The 21,327-nt window shown below is 41.6% G+C and overlaps 1 protein-coding gene across 1 annotated transcript in view; it reads left to right on the top strand.

The window, feature by feature from the left end:
- MYO3B (myosin IIIB) overlaps positions 1–21,327 on the top strand; it is a gene marked incomplete at both ends in the record, with an annotated part of 388,194 nt that overhangs the window by 160,314 nt on the left and 206,553 nt on the right. Inside the window, 7 exons of the mRNA XM_082841630.1 lie at positions 9,301–9,397; positions 10,376–10,492; positions 11,009–11,113; positions 13,503–13,586; positions 14,646–14,848; positions 19,478–19,576; positions 19,898–20,012. Of these exons, the coding sequence (XP_082697756.1) occupies positions 9,301–9,397; positions 10,376–10,492; positions 11,009–11,113; positions 13,503–13,586; positions 14,646–14,848; positions 19,478–19,576; positions 19,898–20,012 (820 nt within the window). The remainder of the gene's footprint in view (positions 1–9,300; positions 9,398–10,375; positions 10,493–11,008; positions 11,114–13,502; positions 13,587–14,645; positions 14,849–19,477; positions 19,577–19,897; positions 20,013–21,327) is intronic.

The raw sequence follows: 21,327 nt of genomic DNA on the forward strand, positions 1-21,327 counted from the left end.
CCACATGCCGCGGAGTGGCTGGGCCCGTGAGCCATGGCCGCTGAGCCTGCGCATCTGCTCCGCAACGGGAGAGGCCACAACAGTGAGAGGCCCGCGTACCGCAAAAACAAAAAACAAAAAAACTTAATGTTGATAACAGAGTTAAACCTCAGTCAATGGTAGCAGTAGTTGTAGAAGTTGTGTATGTTGTGGTCTGTTTAATTCAGTCCTCCGTTTCTTTCGGCCTTAATCTGTGCAAATTCATCTCTATTACCAAACAACATCATGAAAATAAATAGTACTGAGAAACTAAATGTTAAAAATATAAATCTCTGTCTCTTATTTAAAATCTAATTTATTCATTTATTCATTCCAGAAATATTTATATGTGTGTATGTGTCAAGCCCTCTGCCGAACAGAGGAAATCAGATACAGTTCCTGATAAAGAGCTAATAGTCCAGTGTGTGAAACAGACAAGAATCAGATGAGAAGAGCTCAGCATGAAAAGTACCTGGATAGAGGGTTGCCCGGAGTACCTCCCAGAGTACCTGGGAAGGGTAGACCCTGGAAACTGGTGGGAAGGTGATCCTTGAACTGTCCTGAAGAACGAATAGAAGATAGTTGGGGAAGGGGGGGTTATTCCATGTGGATGAAAGAATGAGCAAAGGGTAAAGGCACAGAGGCTGGAGACAGCTTAGGGGATTTGGTGAACAATTAGTTGGCATTGCTGGAGCTTGGCATGGGACGTGGGGAGGGAGAAACAAGGCAGGAAGGGGCCAGGGCATGATGGGCTAAGGAGCTTGGATTTGTTCCTTAGACACTTGGGAGCCACAGAAGGATTTCAAGCAGAGATGTGCTTTAGGAAGATTGTTCTGATTGCAGTGTGGAGAATGAAATGGAGCTGGGCAAGGCTGGAGCTAGGGAGGCTAGTGAGAGCAGATTGTGGCAATTGTAAATAACAGAAGGTATTAAGGTAATGGTATTGTCAAAGACTTAGTGGTGAATTGGATGAGAGAGATTAGGGAAAGAGAGAAGTGTCACAGGGTCTACCTGAATTGGCTGCCTCCCTACCCTGGTTCATACTGTAACCAAACAGAAATTGCAAGACACTCAGAGACAGAGACCAGTAAAAAGACTTACTTTGCTTCCTCTTCATATCCTATCAAATGCCATGCATAGCCTATGCAATGCCATGTACTTCCAGATATTACACAAAGCTTCCAGCTTTCTGCCCAAAGAAGTGTTCTTCAATGGTCCAAACAGTCCTGGGACCCCCAGCTGCAGAGACTTGTTTAGTTTTGAGAGCTAATGCAGAGAAATGAGAACTACAGCCTACAGGGGGAGATTTTTTTACTGTGTTTTTACTGTTTTACTGTTCCTGTAAAGGCAGGGAATGTTCTGTCCTCTTTAGTACTTTCTCCAGGGGCGAAAGAAGTTGGTATTTTCAGGGGGTTGCAGAGAAGAATGCAGGTTCTTAGAGGATGGGGAAGAACTTGGATAGGTGAAGGGGAGGATCTTATATAGAGGGAGACGTTGAAAATAGAGAGAAGGTAACAGAGGAAGCAAGAGGGAGGGAGATCAAGCACCTAAGAGGAAGATTGAACTTAGAAAGAGCCTCTAGGTTGGGAAAGACACAGAAAGGTTAGATGAAGATATCCAGAAAATTTGAGGGGTGGAGGCAAGAGGCAGAGGAGATACTCTGAGGAAACTCATCTTGAATGGCCTTTAGCTTTCCAAAAAAAAGTAAGCAACATGGTCTCAAAGTTGGGAGTGAGCTGTGGACTCCAGGGAAGTGTTAAATCTTTGAAATAGCCGCTATGAGGAATATGATAAAGGGTTCATTAAAGGTGGGCGTAACGATTGCTCAATAGCACAGAAAACCCAGGTGGAACTTAACTGAATAGCATTACATTGTAGTGAAGTTAATCAGTGTTTAAGATAATGCATGTAGAGCATTCAGGAGAGCATTTGGCATTAGAACCTCTGAAAAATTGTACCATCAACACCATCACCTTTTCCATCTATCATCTCTACCAATTCTTAGCCACAGGAGTAGGAGTAGAGAAAGCAGATACTGTGGTCTTCTTCAGGCTGGAGACTGGCTTGGATGGACATTGATGGGTGGACACGGGGGCAAGAGAATCTGAGTAGGAGAGTATCCTTGAGGTCTTTTCGGAGATTTGGAAGAAAGTGAAGCCAGAGTGGCTTATTGGCTTTGAATGTGGGTCTGGGTCAGGGGACTGGCAGTTACAATGAAGACAAAAAGCAGATTCAGTGAGAGGATGGTGAGAAACGAGATTGTAGAACTGAGTCCTCGGGAACTTTTGAGAGATTATTGGGAACTAGTCATAGCTGAACTTGTGAACAACTTCAGTGGAGGAGAAAGAAAAGTTTTTAAAGAATTGACAAAGAGGAATCTTGAAATTAGAACGTGAGAAGAATTAACAAAGTGATTGGTAGGGTATGGGAAAACCACAGACTGGAATTAGGGGAAGGAGTAGAGAGAAAGGAAAATGGGGGTCAAGTGCTGGAGAAGATGGTACGAGAGGGTGATACGAACTTTTTAAAGATAGAGGTTGGTTAGGGAGAACAATGGATGGAAAAAGGCAGAGGCGAGCCAGGAGGACACTCCTTTCCCCACCGCCTCACCACGAGTGGATGGAAGGTGGAATGAGGCAGGAACATTATGGGGAAATGGTCCATTCCTGTTATGATGAGGAAATAGACACGTATTCAGGAATAAGGCTAGGAATCATGGGGAGCTCATTCACAATAGAGCAGAAGCTGTACTGTGTATTGTTGACTGAAAAAAAAAAACGCACAACCTAAAAGTTGAGAGTTACGTTTTATTCGGTGGACAAAACTGAGGACTTAAGCCTGGGACACAGCATCTCAGATAACTCTGGGAGACTGCTCTGAAGATGCAAGGCGGGGAGCCAGGATATGTAGGAGTTTTTTTGCAGCAAAGACCAGGTGGTTGATTGTTACTTAAAGAAAACCAGATATCTCAAGTTAAGGAATTTAGCACTTTTCTGTATATGGGAAGATGCAAGAGTCTGGGCTCCCTGGAATCATTCCTTTGATATGTACCTCAGCTATCTGGGGCCAGTATCCTGTGCTTTCACGTCCTGAGTCTCCTCACGGTGCACCGTTGGGGGATGGTTGCAGCAGTTGACTGCTGAATGGTGGGCATCAGGCATCTTGTTTCCATCATCAGTTCCCTCAGAACTCATCTTTGGAGATGCTGTAATGTGATGGCTTGATGGCTGCACATCCTCTGTTCACTGATAAGGCAGCCAATATTTTTCATTCACAGTATAAAGAAGAGCTTGAGTGGTGAGGCCCTACGGCTCCTCTCCTGGTGTAAGTGTTCTGGCTCTTCTGAATGGTGCAGTTTTTTGGGACAGCCAGACTGTGATCCATTCCCATTGCACATTACGTATATGAGGCACCTATGGAGAAGTGACATTGTACTATTTGAGATTTGATACCATTTCCTGATGCTGATTGAATGAGTGAAACCATTGGAATTTAAGTTTTTCCAGTAATTTATAATTTTTCTATAGCATATGTTTGACTCAGAAACAGTAGAGAGGTTATGCATCCAAGGCTGACTCTCTCAAAGGAAGTCACATAGCCCTAATATTCGGTGAACAATAGTTTAGGGCTACATTTTTACTTAACCTGTCAGGGATGCTGTTAAACCATGTGGTCATTTCCTTTACATCAGCTCCCATTTCTTTGACTTTCAAAAGGAATTTTTCCCCAAATTACCTTTGCAAATCCCTGAATTCAATATTATCTGGTATATCATGTCACTATCAAAGTTAGAGATGTCGACATGAAAACATGCTTTTTAAAAATTCACTTCACAAGGGTTAGTGGGTAAAGAGCAAAACCTCTGTCTGCAATTAGAGTAGAGGCAGGGAAAGCGCAGGGTGGCTGTGCTGTGACCCGACCTACTCCCACCTTCCAACCTCCCATCATGGACTCAACTTCTAGCCTCAGGAAAATTGCAAAACCCAGCACATTGTTTGTTCCCCTGTGGGTGGTTTGGGACTAGCTGAAACCACAAATGTTAAACCCTCAAACGCCAAGGGTCTACTACCAAGTATTACTTGGTAGAACAATTAAGTTGCTGGTTGTTTCCTGCTCCGGTTAATGGATTTTGATTCTACCCTTGCAATTTGCCTGAGGCTGATTAAAACAATGACCTCAGCTTTTCTGATTTCTTTTCAACCAGCAGCAGTGGCCCTTAAAACAGGTTTGTCACTGCTTCACTGCTGAGCTTTCCCTAGTAAGTCTTGCTCTCGCTTCCTGTTTTACCTGCAAACATGCACCCCCCACACACATATACACACATACATCACATTACATACACTGTTGGGTTCTTGGAATCCTGTGCAAACGAATGACTTTTGAATGATTACTTCATCAAATGCTGAAGACGCTTGCCACATAGCAGGTTAAGGATTTTCCTGTTTTCCTAACAGACAAGAAATAAATCTATACCCTGATGTAATCTGCTATCTATCTCTATCTATAACTGAATGAGTGAATTAATATTTAATTTTCTACTGGTGTCACTGATTCTTGCTGCCTAGAGAAGATAGCTATATCAAATAATATAACTGATAAGATGCTGATCTATTGAAATTCTGGTCAAAAACAATGCTTGGGTGAAAAAACAGGGAGATACTATAGAGATTTCCACCCAAATAATTCTTGTATTTTTAATCTATGTATTATAATGTTTGTTTGATAAATATAAGCTTAAATTTCAGATCAAGATCGAGCTCATGTAGTTAAAGTTATCTAGGTGGTAACTTTACTCATATTTGGATCTCAGTAGGATGGTGTTACACCTAGATGGTTTGCCATTATTTTCCTCATGCTAGGTCCATGATTATGTGATTACAGTAAAGTTCTCTTTCATCCACTCTGTTATCAAGAGGTACACTGAAATGGAAATAATGATTTGGAAGAAATATTCAACATCACTACCTTTGTTGGAGTAATAGTACTCTATCCCCAATTTTGAGTAACATTTTCCTTACTATATGAGATCCATTGAATGTGGTGATAAGGGAATGGTTCCTCTAATCTATCCAAATTGTCAACTTGTTCCTGAGCTTTGTACGTGGCCGCAGAAGCCTTTGTCTTAGACTCGTAAGGACCACCACCTTTGAGCCTGGACCCTCTCCCTTACTCCTTTTCTTTACTCCTTTTTTCTCCGCCCCCAACAGATTTTACTTACTTATCTGGAATCTGGTGGGAGTGTTAGTCATTTTCCACTCCTTCCGGTTCCACTCTTGGTTCCACTCTTGGATGGAGGGAAGGGCTCTGATCCTGAGTGTAGAGGAGTGGAGGTAGAGGTGGCCTTCCCAATGGTCCTCCTGCCATAGGACGACCGTCTAAAAGACCATCAGGCATTTTTCAGTGCAGAGTTTCACCTCTCACTAGCACATCCCCTGTCATTTTTAGACTAAAAGATTTTGTTTCAAATATCGTATATTAACACATATATGTGGAACCTAGAAATATGGTACAGATGAACCGGTTTGCAAGGCAGAAATAGAGACACAGATGTAGAGAACAAACGTATGGACACCAAGGGGAGAAAGCGGCAGGGGGTGGGGTGGTGGTGTGATGAATTGGGCGATTGGGATTGACATGTATACACTGATGTGTATAAAATGGGCTACTAATAAGAACCGGCTGTTCTTACAAAATAAAGATTTTGTTTCCTTCCTACCCTTGAATTATAATTTAGAGACCTTCCTTCTATGCTTTGTTCTTCAACATAGTTGGGCATGAAGGGAAGAATGCCTCCTGCCATACCTACGTGAAGCTCCTGCAGCCCTGTGTGGACCTGCCTACGTGGATGTTACTGCTTCCACAGGCAAAGTTGACAGACAGGAACAGGCTAAGGGATTAAGGAATCACTTTTGGACAAAATATGTAATATTTTGTCAATATTATTCATAGGGCCAGTAACTCAAACAAAGAAGTCTGCAGGCCCAGAGATGAGATATCAAAGAGAACTCCCAGAAATGGTTTTAACCATAATGCAGGTGTAGAGATTAGATTATAGGGAAGCCAACAGCACTTTAGGACTTTATTCCCCCAGTGTCTGAACAAACCTGGTACCTTCTACAGCTTCTTTCCCCCCTCATGGGCTGGACCTAAGACATCCCCAAAATCCCCAATCCTCTATCTCATCTGTGCCCACTGTTGTTTTAGGGGAGCTCCCAGTCTCCACCTCTGGCTCTGTCTCACCGACTCTTAAGATCCAGTTCTTATTCTCCACCCATTGCCTTAGACCTGATGTTTCAGAATTGCCCTCATTCCCACCTTACTTGAACTGGGGACTCAGACACCAGTTTCCCCTTTTCCTGATCCCTGGATCCTTAGGTCAACCCTTCTCACCACTAGCTGCCCCACACCACACCAAACCCAAACTCCAAGAACCAGCCTAAGCCAGGGCTTTGAGTCTCATCCTCTCTAAGCTTTAACCCCAAAACTCCATGTGTCTGGGAAACCAGGCTTGGCAGACAACATACTTAGGGCTTCATGAAAACAAATAGAAAATCGAGCAAAAAGCAGTATAGACTTTGTTGGGATTTGAAAATATCTTCTAAATCATCAAAACTATAATACCTTACCATATACTCTTAATTTAATAGAATGCCTTTTGCTTTACCCAACCATTTACCTATCTCTCCATTCCTCTAAGCTTTGGAATACTCAATCCGAAGTTTTTAGTTGGAAATCTGTAATTTTCACATTAAACAAGGAATTCTTCAGCAAGAATTGATAATAGGTGCTATTCTCAAGTAAGGCACTAGGTGGAGCATGTGAATTTAAAGGAAATTTAAGTTGATGGTTACTGGTGACAACAAATTATTTAACTCAAGAAAACTATAAAAAAATTTAAACCAAATTTCTTTTGATTAATTTCAACTAAAAATAGACAAATATAAAACAATGTAACACTTTTAATAAATGTATGTACTCTAGGATAATGTAAATTAAAAAAGATAAAGATTGGAATAAATAATTTTTTTCTCTTCATTCTCTCCAAACACTATAGCCAAAGCAGGAAAATGAAGCAGGTAGCAGTTTCAGAAGAACACTAGTTGGGGAATACTGAGATAGGGCTGGAATATATATTTTTTTCCCTGAGTGAGAAAATGAAGTGGTCTGTATCAGAGTGGAAATACCTTGCAAGCTCAGATTTGCAGACAGCATCTGCATGATTCCTGGAGGCTAAATCTGTGAGACAGATATACAGATAAGCTCTTCAGGGTTCAGAAGATAACAGTTTCAATCCTGGTGGTATTGCACTGTACATGTTCACAGTTATAGTCACGATTTTCTACTAGACTTTATTTGTGATACTGCAAGTGAGGTTTGTCAATGCTTCCACTTTTAGTTGGCTGTAAAAATGTCATCCAGCGTGCAACTTGACATCCCTATATGCAGTTCAGGCTGACTTCAAGTCCAGGTCAGGAGTTACTGGAAGAAAAAAAAAAATCTCAGGAAACTCACCTTTGACTCAGTGATATTTTGAATTCTGATTCCCCCGGTCAGCCTGTTACCATATACTTCTCAGAGTACCATGCATTCTGTCCAAGGTATTTAGTTGCATTCAATGGAGAGACAGAATGGAGAGTGCTTACTTCATCTTGACCCGAACCAGAGCTGTGGATTTTTTTAAAATTCCTGACTTTCTTTGTCAAAAGATGCTTGAAATAAACTCTAACATAGACTATTTCATACGATTGCAAGATATAAATTTAGGAAGGAGGTAAACTAGCTGAATTTAATATGATGAGAATTTAATTTATTAAAAATATGTTGCAATATTTTGTTTTATGGTGAACTTCAAAGGAAAAAAATGCTTGGGTTTTATGTGAAGACGATTTGGCCAGAAATGTGTACCGTCCTGCTGTTTTATTTGGCAAAGTGGCTAGATAGAAGCAGCTCTGAGTTTTTAAGAAAAGCTGTTTTTCAAACAGATATAATTTTTCTTTGGCATCACTAATATGTTAGAATACAGATGAATAAACTGTTCTAATAATAATTTTAAAATGCTTAGGTTATAAATTTGACTTTATTAAGTAAAATTAAGTTTCATCTACTTTGGACTTCTATATGAATTAGCAGCAAAATTGGTTCTAGCACTGGAGATGACTAATACCATGCTTAAAATACTCCTTCTTCAAATCTATCAATAATAGGGATTAGGAAGTAACTTTTAATTTAATAGGCAGGAAGTTTTTTTAATGCCTGGTGAGTACACCCCCAAGAGAAAATCTCACATATGTACACAAGGAGATGCACATAAAGATACTTGAGTGCTGCTTTGTTTTTGGTAGCAAAAAGTTGGAATCAGCCTAAATGTTGATCAAGACCAATAAAGAAATTGGTACATATTTATATGATGTAATATTACCCAGTGATTAAAGTGACAGTCACTTGCTCACTCACTCTCATTCTCTCTCCCTCTCCCTTGTTCCCTGTCTTTCTCTCTATGTATGTATGTCTGTGTGTCTATCCCTGTCACCTTTTATGCCCAGTATCATCACAGGTCCATATATATATATATATATATATATATATATATATAGAAAGAGAGAGAGAGATGGGAGAAGGAGGGGGTGGGGAATCATGATGTTGAATGGAAAAAAAGTAAATTTGCAAAATGAAACCACCAGTATGATATCATTTTTATAATTTAACATACCAAATCTGTGTATTATGGGTACATATATGTGTATGACCAATATTTTTAAATTGGAAGGATACCCACGAAATAGTGGTCACTCAGGAAAGGGGAGTGGGATGGAACATGGGTCCCAAAGGGATTTAAAATAAACAAGATAAAATGTAAGCATTTATCGATTCGTTGGTATCTGCTATATTATTCTCTGAAGTTTTCTGTAGTTTCAAAAATTTCTCAAGAAGTGTGGGGTGGTGCTGGTGGACAGCAGGAGGGGACCTCAAGGGAAGTACCCTAGTGAGAATTACATGCCTGACACTGAACAGAAAATAATGCAAGGAAGTGCTGTGGTTGGCACGTAAGAAAAGCAGATATAAGTGTTAGATGGGCCCACTTGGCTGTGCTCCTCATGGCAGCGGAAGGCTTGAGCTCTGGAGCTCCCCTTCCCCCCGGGGGGCCCTGAAGTGATGGGGAGAGAGCTGGGGACCTGGACTGGACTCGCTCTTCCTGTCCCTTCTCTGAAGTCTCTGAACACGTTGTGTGGTAAGACTGTGGCTGAGTTGTTCTTGTTGCCTACTTTTTGCTATATTTTCTAGGCATGAAAGGATGCATACCAGAGGACCCTACCATGTGGGAGATGCTGAAAAATACTGCCTTGAGGATGATTTGGTCAATCTCGAGGTTCTGGATGAGGTACTAAATATTTAATGGACAATTTTCACCAATGACATTTGTTTCACATGAGTGGTGTGACCTTTCTGTTGTAGATCATATTCTCCTAAGGTCACTTGAAACTTTAATTGTTTGTATAGCCTTGGGGTGAAGCTCAGGAACATTTGGTTGCTGTGACTATGATCCGGTGTTGTGTGCATTTATAGTCCCCCAAATGTCCTGAATGATGACGAGAAAAGGATTTGGATTTTTCCCGTAAAGGCTTTTATATTGTAGGCTTAAATGATGTATTAGATCAGCTGAAATTATTTTCTGTTTATAGAAAAGTGCAACTTAACCCTTAAATTAAGACAGTTGTTTGCTCTTCATAAAGAGGAGCTTCATTTAGGGAAATAGTGAAGCTAATACAGCTTGAATTCTAAATTTGGAAACTGTGATAATCCCCATTTAAAATATGCATGTTTAATAGAGCTGTTAATTGCACTGGAGCTGCTTCTGCTGATTCTAACTCTGGGGACCCTTAACTGCAATGCATGAATCACTAAAGTGTGATATAAAAGTGTTCAATTCTGCATTCCCACCACATAAATTTTAAGTGTAATGCTTTGAGAAATGAAGTTACAATTTGTCTGTACTTTATTAATAGTAATGACCTATTAAATCAAATTCTAAATAGAACATTTTGGTTGGGTGAGACATGTTTTTCATAATAACAGACAAAATCTTTGTTGCATATGTCAGAGTCTCTTAGCAAGTCCTAAGTGGGCCGAATTCTTTTAGCATATTCCTAATTTTTTCTTTTTTCAAGGCAAATATCTGCATTTAGGATCATTAGGGTCCTAATGATTAGGATCCTAATCAATAGGGTATGACTTAAATGGGCTATTTTAATGTTTTAGAGAAAAATATTCTCGTAAGAATACATTTGTTGTTATTTTAAGGATCACTCCCTTGACTGGAAATAGTGTTTACTCTCAGTACTATTTATCCTCTTCTTAGGATACAATTATTCATCAGTTGCAGAAGCGTTATGTGGACTTACTGATTTATACATATGTTGGAGACATCTTAATTGCCTTAAACCCCTTCCAGAATCTAAACATATACTCTCCACAGGTAAGGGATCCTTTATGATCATGGTGCTCCTTAATAGGAAATGTGAAATCTCAAGGGAAAATGAAAAGGGAGAAAAAATGAGAATAAAATTATGTCATCCTCGGGGTGTACATACCCCAAACTGAAGATAGTAATGCAACACAGATGGAATTGTTACATTTTGGGGGTAACTTTTTAAGTTAATATGTAACAAAACAGCTAACATTTATTTAGTGCTTACCACATACCAGGCACTGGGTTACCTTGTTTCTCTCTCACGAACCTGTGTGACAGGTAATATTATTAAGCCTATTTGGCAAATGAGGACACTTAGCATAGTGAAGTTAATGCCCTTCCACAAGCTTAGGAAGCCAGTAAGTGAAGAATTGGGATTTGAAGTCAGCTCTATAGACTCCAGAGCCTCAGCTCTACAGCCTCCCTGATGCCACAATTCTCCTAATAAGTGACGAAGCCTTGGTTTTGTGGGCAAAAAGGTACTGGGACATTAGAAGAGTTCTTTAAGTTAACGTTTTTCAGTTTTCCAGACTTTATCATGGAGTGAAACGTGCCTCAAATCCCCCCCACATATTTGCATCAGCAGATGCTGCTTACCAATGCATGGTTACTTTCAACAAAGACCAGGTAAGAACTTACTGCCCTTCCCCACCGAGTCCCACAGGAGGATGTGTTCTGTCCTCCTCTGCGGCTCTTAAGTCTCCCTAAAAACTTTCCATTCTGGTTGCTGGTGCTGACTCAAGGAAATAGGCAGTAAAATAGTAGCTCAGGGGAACAGGAACAGTGATACAGCCAGAGTAGCAGGAAAACGTGAAAACCCTTTTCAAGGAATGTGAAACGTCCCTATCAAGGGCACTCACTTCCCCTGGGAAAATATAATAAGGATAATCCTAATATGAATATAAGAACATAGAGCTAACACAAACCTGATGACGTGGCAATGACTGTCATAAAAATGGGATGGAGAATGACGGACATGAAGTTCTTTCTAGTGAAGGTCTCAGAAATTTCATGGTCCAGTCCTTTTTGTATGAAATACTGCACACAGGTTGATAGTGCTTCTGCACCACACTGTTTAGCTGCTGAGAAATTGTGATGAATTGAGTAAAGACTGAACAAATCTTAAACGCAGTGCTAGTTAAACACAAAGCTCACCCATACGTTTTAACTTTCTGGACCTCTGATTCACAGTGGTGGCATATCCAACCTTTGGCCCTTCCTTTACTTTCAATATGTGTGTTTTCCCGTCTGTCTTTATTCTGTTTGAAATAGAAACAATCTAATGTGGTGGGAAATTTTATGAGAGCAGCACAATGTGTATATTTCCTGGGACCTGTGAAGTCCCAGCTTTGGATTTGCTGAGGAGCTGATTGAAATTATAATAGTGCCAGTTACGAAATGGAGTACCTGGATTCACTATGTGTTAGAAACTTGGCTTCTCCACATTCTTACCTTTCCCAGAGACTTGTGGAATGTCCATAGAATTCATAGAAAGGAAGGAAATGAAGAGCGATATATGTGTTTCTCAAGTTAAAAAGTTACCCCACTGTGTTATCTTTTTCTCTGACACTAAATGTGTGTCTTTACCAACACCAGCCAGTTCTCCAATTCCCTGACACCAACTGGCTGTCTAACAATTCAGTTCCATTCAATTCTGATATGAACTATCCATATTTAGCACAGACCTCACAGGCTCAGGGCTCAGTCCCCAGACTGCCCCTACTTCAGACACCAGCTGTGAATGGGGTACCCAGGCTACCTACACTTCCTCCTGGCTGACTGCAAATTCAGGGATTCCCACAGCCCCGCACAGGTTTGATAGTTCACTAGAACGACTCACAGAACTCAGGAAAACACTTTACTTAGGTTTACTGGGTTTTTATAAAGGTTACAACTCAGGAGCAGACAAATGGAAGAGATGCATAGGACAAGATACAGGGAGGAAAGTGGTGTAAAGCTTCCACGCCTTATCCTCCCAGGCCTGCGACATATTCACACCGGAAGCTCTCAGAATCTTGTTCAAGAGTTTTTATGACTCAGTCAATCTCTGGCCCTTCTCTCCTCCCCAGAAGCTGGGGTGGCGGGGGTGAAATTTCCCACCCTCTAAATCATGTGTTTGGTCTTTTTAGTAACCAGCCCCCATCCTGAAGCTGTCTTGGGCTCCACCTTGAACCACTTGGTGAGCAGTTAGGGTTGGTTGAAAGGGACTTGTTTGTGAATAACAAAGGATGCTCTCATCATTCAGGACATTCCAAGGGTTTTAGGAGCTCAGTGCCAGGAACCAGAGACAAAGACCAAATATATGTTTTTTTATTATACCACACCCACTAATCTCCTTTATATATACATAAAGAGCTCCTAGAAACAAATGGTAAAAGACCAATAATATATATTTTAAAAAAGGCAAAATATGGACTGGTCACAAAAAAAGGAAAATATGAATGACCTTAAACTTATGAAAGGATGCCCAATCTCACTCATAATAAAAGAAGTGCAAATTAAAACTGTACCGAGTTATAATGTTTTGCCTATCAGACTGGCAAAAATCCAACATAGCCATTTGGTGAGAGTGCAGAACAGACACTTTCATATACTGATATAGTCCTTAGGAAAGCAATTTGGTATTATCTATCAAACTTATAAATGTGTTTACCTTTTGGTCCAACAACCCCATTTCTGGGAATTTATTCTTCAAATGAACCTGTATATAAATATAATGACCTACGTATCAGGTTATTCATTGCAGTATTGTTTGTAATGACATCGGGAAAATCTCAAGTATCCATCAATATGGGATGGGTTAAATAGACTATGGTACATCTGTATAAGGGAGTGACAAACTACTGAAAAGGTTGAGGAAGCTCTCGGTGTACTGAAATGGAAAGATTCCTAAGATATATTGCTCAGTGAAGATTTAAGGTATACAGTGGTAGATGTTATATGAAAACCATAGCTGAACACACAGGGTGTCTACTGTGCTTTGAATTCTTCACCAACACTTCATTTTCTCTGTTAGTGCATTGTCATCAGTGGAGAAAGTGGCTCTGGGAAGACGGAAAGCGCCCACCTGATAGTTCAGCATTTGACTTTCTTGGGAAAGGTATTGACGACCTGCTTTCTGTATCGTGGTTAGAGGACTGCGTATTTTCTAAATGATGGAAATACTGGTTTTTATTAGGGGTTACATAGAAACATTCCATCTTTGTTATGTTCACCTCCTGATCGCTAGGCCTCTTAAGATGTCAGCATGTCCTCCACCTTTCACATAGTGAAGAAAATAATGCCAGCACCAATTTACTAGATTATTGGCAATTAATTTTTCATGTTTTCAATGTAATACAAACATTCAGCCATTAAGTAGTAAAAGTGGTTAAACATTAGGAGCAGGAGCAGGGAGCGCCACTAAGGTGATTAAAGGGTCGGAAATAGAGCTCTCTGAACAAAAGTTGAGGGAAATGGAAATTCTCAGCATGGGGAAATGGACATCAAAGGGTTAGCTTTAAAGATACCCTAGCAGTTGCTTATACTCAGAATTAGTGTATTAGGAGACTAAGAACAAATTTAAGAGTATTTTTTACAGATGAGGTTTATTGAATATTATAGTGAATAACTGAGAAAAGTGATGGTATCTCTCTATTTAAAATTCTTTCTGGGCTTCCCTGGTGGCGCAGTGGTTGGGGGTCCGCCTGCCGATGCAGGGGACACAGGTTCGTGCCCCGGTCCAGGAAGATCCCACATGCCGCAGAGCGGCTGGGCCTGTGAGCCATGGCTGCGGAGGCTGCGCGTCCGGAGCCTGTGCTCCGCAACGGGAGAGGCCACAACAGTGAGAGGCCACAACAGTGAGAGGCCCGCGTACCACCAAAAAAAAAATTCTTTCTAAGCTCTTCAGGCATTTTATCTGTCAAGAATTTTAAGAGAAGTGTAGTTGGTTGTAAAAACTAATGACCTAATCTAGCCTCATCTGATGCTTATACATCTGGGGAAATGCTCATCGGAGAAAACAATGCTGGTGATTGATGCTAATTTCCCCAAATGGAGTTTTTCCCCCAGAGGATAAATGTGAAATCTGTGGGCTGGGTGGTGTGGGTGGACCTTGCATGGCAGCTCTACTGAAGTAATGTTTCTGGAGGCTCCTCCTGACTGTTCTTGTTTGGCACAGGCAAATAATCAGACCTTGAGAGAGAAAATTCTGCAAGTCAACTCTCTGGTGGAAGCCTTCGGAAATGCATGCACTGCCATCAATGACAATTCCAGCCGTTTTGGAAAATATCTGGAAATGATGTTTACACCAACTGGAGCTGTGATGGGGGCAAGAATCTCTGAATATCTCCTTGAAAAATCCAGAGTTATAAAACAGGCAGCGTAGGTGCACTATTTTCTCGCTCTGGCTTTGCGCTGCAATATAGACTGGGCGGCTTTGGGAATTTTCATGGCTCCATTCACCCTTGTTCTTAGCATCCTTGCCCCCCATCCCCACCCCCAGCCTCCCCAAGAGCAAGGAATTATTTAAGCAGAGGATAAGTGGTGACTTCTAACATAAAAGATGTTTACAAGCAGAGTAGAAAGGGCTGGGTGGGATTACACTGGGATAGGTATGCCCGTTCTTCCTGAGTTTGTTATACCAGGTAGAATTTAACAATATGCCGTTACTTTTAAAAATCATTAGGTCCCTTAAAATTGAGCTTGTCTATCAAAAAAGAAGCACTGAGAATATTCCACATGTTCATTTTTTCCCTAGATTGAGAGAGGAAAAAAACTTTTGTTTTAAGAAGAGCAGTATAGCAATAGTCCAATAGCATGGACTGCCCCTGGTTCAAGTGCTGGCTCTGACCTTGACTGTGGGACCCTGGGTATGTCCCCTATCCTCTCTGTGCCTCCTCTGTGAAATGGAGATGCTACTAGAGCCTACCTCATGGGTTTATTGTGAAGATCAGTGAGTTTGTTTATATAAAATGACTTCAAAAAGTACGTGGGTTGGTATATGTGATCAGAGAGTTAGCCACTGTTATTACCGTTGCAGGACACCAGACTTCCTCAGGGGCCTGGCTCCCTTCATGCATTAATCAGTAATTATCTGTTGAATTCCCGCTGTGTGCCAGTGCTGTGCTCTCTGTTGGAGTTGCAAGAGTGAACAAAATAGACGAGGTCCCAGTGTTCATGGGGATTGGAGTGGATAGGGGATGGAAGACGGGTGGGCGGCCAGGGTCGGGGTGATGGGGTGGCAGAGGAATCTCGGGCATTAAGCACAAAAAACTGTAAATGCAGACCAAGTGTGATAAGTACCAGGAAGCAAAGTAAGGTGCTGTGAAGGTAAAACAGGAGAAAGGACAGTAACCTAGTCCAGGAAGAGAGGACTCCCTGTGTAAGAGACATTGAATCTGAGGATCACTAAGAGTGAGCCAATGAGATGAGATGGGGACAGGAGTGGGGAGGAGGGAGAGAGGAGCAAAGACCAGGCTGAGGCCAGGTCCTGCAGGGCTTTGGAACCAGGCTGAGGAACCTGATTCTAAAGGCAATAATAGGAAGCCATTTGACATTTTCAAGAAGGGGAGTCTCGAAAACCAACTTGCATTTTGATATAATGAAATAATGGCTCTGGCTTCAGTGGGGCAAATGGATTGGAGGAGATGCGAGAAGTACAGTTACGGCATTGAGACCACTAGGAGGCTGGTTTCAAATCCATGTGAGCGGGAACGTTAGCCTTCGCTGAGGTGGTAGCGGTGGAGATGGGGATGCAGGGGAGCTGATGCATCTGAGAGATACTGTGCAGGTAGAACCCACAGGACTTGTTTTAGGTTCAGAGCCCCAGCATCTTCTTTTATCATATACCTGCAGTTTCCTCACAAAATAGGGACTCACATGAAAATTAAACAAATGTACCGAAGGCTAGAGTCAGTCATTTTAGCTTCCGTGTGGTGTCTCGATTAATTTTTATGAGGTCCCTACTTCTTTCTTCCCAAATTAGGGTGATTTTAAAGTTTAGGGAGCTACCTCTGAGAGAATGGAAATTATAGTTTTCTGTGTTCAAATGTAAAGTGGTCTTTTATAAGGAAAATGTGAGGAGGGTTCCAGTCACAGCTATGTCACTTGTTAATATAACTATCCTTATACCTTACTTTCCTCATATGCAAAAAGGGCATGATAAAGCCAACCTCACAGGGCTGTTATGAGAATTAAATGAGATGATATGTGATTTTTACCAAATACAGAATCTGAAACATAATTGGTACCTAATAAACCATAACTTATTATTATTAAATTTAGTCAATATGATAACACTAATGGATAAAGTAGACTGAAGACATTGGATGAGGAGAAGATGGGACCTGTGCAAGTTCTGTTTGTCTGACCTTTCTGGTCCTGTCCTCCTCCAGCACATAGTAGGATTCTCCTTCTTGGAACCCTGTGGCTGGATATGGTCATAGGACTAGTTCTGGCAAATGCGCGTTTAATGGAAAGACCCTCCAGAGTGCTGGCAAAGTGCGAGATGGTGGCTGCTCCATCAGCTCGGGCCCAGTGACTCTGATGAGCAACCCCCGCACCCCCTGCACCGTGACCCTCAGTAGACAAGTACTCTGAGCAAGTACTCTTAGCAAGAAGCTAAGACTTTATTGAGTTAAGCCACTAAGATCTTGGGATGTTTGTTACTGCAACCAGATGGATGTCGGTAAGCAAAGCTTGGAAGAATTGAGCGCTGGAAGTATCTGCAAAAATCTATAGGAAGGTAGGACCATGGCGGGTCAGCCAATGCCTGCACTTCTACCAGAGGCGGAAGAACAACTGTCATTCATGCGGGGCATACCAGTTCATGAGGCCCTGTAAAGGCCTTCCCGTCTCAGTGAATGGTTGCCACCATCACCAGATACTCAAGGTAGAAAACTGGGAAGCAACCTCCAGGTCCCTTTCCCTCACCACCCTCATTCATTCTATCTGGACAGTCTTTTAGTTGTTTTTCCAAAACATATCTTTAAGCTTACCCTTGTTCTCCATCATCCCTGCCATTACTCTGTCCCAGTCACTCACTGTCTCACCAGATCCTCCTAATTGGTCTCCTTGCATCCATCTTAACTTCTTACAGTCTAGTCACACACTTACAGTTTAAGACACTTCAAAGAATTCTAATTGCATAATCAACAAAACCCTCATTATGGCCTGACAAGGCCTTGTATGGGCTGACCCTGCCCACCTGCTTCTCACCAGCCTTCCTTTGTTCTACATGGATATCATGCTCAGAGCCTTTTCGTATACGCTGCTCCCTCTCTTGGGGATGCTCTCCCCCTTCTCTCTGTAGCTCCTCCCAGTCCCTTCTCATGCTTCACTGTTTGATTTTAGTGTCATTTCCTTCCAGAGCCCTTCCCTTGACTTGACGCAAGTGGCCCTCACCCCACAGCATTGTTCATCTCAGTCTCTTGTTTGTTTCTTTCAAAGCCCTCATCACCAGTTTCCCCGTTGATTCATCTGACTCCATCACTAGAAGGAAGCTCCAGAGGGCGTGAATCCTCTGAGTCCTGTATCCCTGGCACCTAGTGCAGTGCCTGCCATGCTTGGCACTCAATAAGCTTATTAGTTGAGTGAACAAATGGGTGAGAAATGGCAAGTAGAGACATCTAGAACACAGGGCAGAGCTAAGAATGTATCAGAAGAGCTTGGACAGGATGAACAACCAGAGGAAGACTAGGATATCCAGGAGATGCTGAAGAAAAGAGTGGGGCCCTTGTCACAGATAGGGACAAGGAGTAGAAGGAAGACAGGTTTCTTCCACAGAGCTACGTTGGCCAAGGTGAGGATTTGAGAAAATCCTGGGGCATCAACAGGAGAGAATGACCTCCTCCAAAGGAGAGAAAGGGATGTAGAGCAGGGCTTTTCAAACTATCTTTGCTGAAAGACTAGCTTTTTCAAAAAATATTGGGTTGGGCTTCCCTGTTGGCGCAGTAGTTGAGAGTCCGCCTGCCGATGCAGGGGACACGGGTTCGTGCCCCGGTCCAGGAAGATCCCACATGCCGCGGAGCGGCTGGGCCCGTGAGCCATGGCCGCTGAGCCTGTGCGTCGGGAGCCTGTGCTTCGCAACGGGAGAGGCCACAACAGTGAGAGGCCCGCGTACCGCAAAAAAAAAAAAAAAAAATTATTGGGTTGGCCCAAAAATTTGTTTGGGTTTTTCCTTAAGATGTTATAGAAAAATCCAAACGAACTTTTGGGCCACCCCAATAGTAGTTCACAATCTATTGTGAACCAATACTTTCGTAAAATGTAATTGAAATGTATTATCAGAAAAATTATCACACTCTTAGATGTCATAGCAATATCACTTACTATAAAATGTCTAGACATAGACTTTCTAGTTCCTTGTCTTATCATAGCTGACAGCAATCCACAGACCACACTGAGAGCAGCACCCATCCGAAAGAACCCTGGCCAGGGTGGCCTAAAAGAGGGTGCATAGCAGGAGACCAGGGGACGGATGCAAGCCATTTTGAATCATATTTGAGAGAATACAAGTTTGAGAGAGTAGTCACCTCTCTTCTGCAACCAATTCCCCTCCCTAACTTGCTGTACACCTGGCTAGCTGCTTCCTGTCTTGGGCTTCAGTAAAGTAGGGAGTTTGGCTGATCTCTCTAAGCTGGACATCACTGTCTCTGAAGCAACATGGGCTACAAACAGAAGACGAGTGGCACAGATGCGTAGTCATTTGTTCTGGAAAGATCTCTAAACATATGTAACCTGAGCTGTTACCTATAAATGTTCCATTCTCTAAAACCTCCTTCTGCATATAGTAAACATAAGTGTGTTTAATAGTGTGACATTGTGGCAATTACTATACTAATCCTATCACTATTGCTATTCTGTAATTGGGAAGTAGCATATTTAATTGCCTGTAAATGCAAATTTGCTACAGAATAATATTTTGCACAGAAAGGAAACTATATAAATTACTTGGAGTGGGGAAGCCCAGAATATATTGTTAGTAATGTCCCTTTCCTTTTTTTTTTCCAGGGGAGAGAAAAATTTTCACATATTTTACTATATTTATGCTGGCCTTTATCACCAAAAGAAACTTTCTGAGTTCAGACTTCCTGAGGAAAAGCCTCCTAGGTAAGTGTTGGGGGTTTTAGTTGTTAATTTTTAATGAATATACAATTAGCAATGGACAAAACTTGGAAGTAGTGCGGTTCTCCTAACTGGACACTCAGTCCCTTTAGCTGAAATGCCCACATGAGATGGCAGGAACTACATCTCCCTTTACATTTTCTAGAAAGTTCAAAAACTCAATTGCAACCATTTTACTCAGCATGTGCACCATTATTTTATCACTGTAAGGAAATGCCCTTGCAAAGAAGGAGCCCAATGATGCCCTGGTATTTGGGGTGCCATTTCCAAGTCAGTGCTCATTCTGTTTGGTCATACTCTCTGTAGGTACATAGCTGATGAAACTGGAAGGGTGATGCACGACATAACTTCCAAGGAGTCTTACAGAAGACAGTTTGAAGCAATTCAGCATTGCTTCAGGATTATAGGGTTCACTGACAAGGTAAGTGATTGTCAGCGGAGAAAGAAACTCAAGTGTTAATATTCTTGGGTGAATGTGAGTGAAGATATGAATGTTCTAACTTGGGGCTGGACACTTGCTTTTCAAATGCCACGCTGGTCATGTTATAAGGTCTTGCTACTCAAAAGTGTGATGCGTGGATGAGAAACATTGTCATTACACAAGACTTGTTAGAAATGCAGACTCTCAGATCCAACTAAGAACAGCAGAATCAGAATCTCCATTTTAATAAGATGCGAGGTGAACATTAAAATAGAAGTACCCTTGTAAGTGCCACGTGCCTGTGAATTGTTGTCACTGTCATCAGTTCACGCCAGCTGTGATAACAAACACCTAAACAATGCTGCCCTTTTCTCAGTTGGGATTGGTCCAGCCGTTAGAGCGAATTGTGTAATAGGAGTATAGGAATATGTAGGTTACCCCCAAGCCACAGGAGTATATTTATGCAAGTAGTTCCTCGTGCCCCCAAACAAATTAATTTAAACCTTTTCAACTTTCTTGCAGTCACTTCCTTCTCCATGGCACACAGTTGCACATTATTAGCCATAGCTCTAAGTACTGTACTACCCTTATCATACTAGATACAGGCTGTCTCTATTAAATATATGCCAGAGGTGACAGAAAATATTTATCACTCTAGGCTCAAATATTACTCTGTGGTATATTTATGTCATAGTTTCTGGGCTTCTTGCCATCAATTTTGTAAAATATACAGATTCTTTTGCTTTTCCAACAAAGGAGGTGAATGATTAGGAGGTAAGTGAGAGTGTTTAAATCTTCAGGGATTAGATTACAAGACACTTGAGTTACCCTGGGACAGCCACTCTGGAAAAAGGATTGCTTTTGTAATCTATTGAGTTTGGCCAGCCCTTTCCTCCCCAGCATGGTTGATTTTAGTCATAAAAATACTTTTCTTCTTTCTAGCCAGCTGTTAATTTTCTCTGTCAGCCTCCCATAGACTTTAAACTGACAGACAGTGGAAAATCCCAAGAGTCAGATACAAATAGAAATATATTTCCCTTGGCTCCTTAGAGGAGAGCAACTAAACAGGTTCCAGCGTTGTTAAAGGACCTTTATGGTTATTAATTTATAGAGCTGGTTGTTATCAAAGGTGCATCACCAGAAAAGTCGAAGTTCAGTGGAGATGGCAGTAGAGCCATTTAAAGTCACCTGGGTCATGCCCAAGTGTTTAGGGACATACTTTCTTGAAAGGGTACAGGAACAGTAGAGAAGTCAGTCATAGGGTTAATAATATTTTGCATTCCATAAGTACAATCATGGTTGCAGAATACTGTGG

The sequence above is a fragment of the Leucopleurus acutus genome, assembly GCF_964270905.1.
Source record: "Leucopleurus acutus genome assembly, chromosome: 6".
Taxonomy (NCBI): domain Eukaryota; kingdom Metazoa; phylum Chordata; class Mammalia; order Artiodactyla; family Delphinidae; genus Leucopleurus; species Leucopleurus acutus.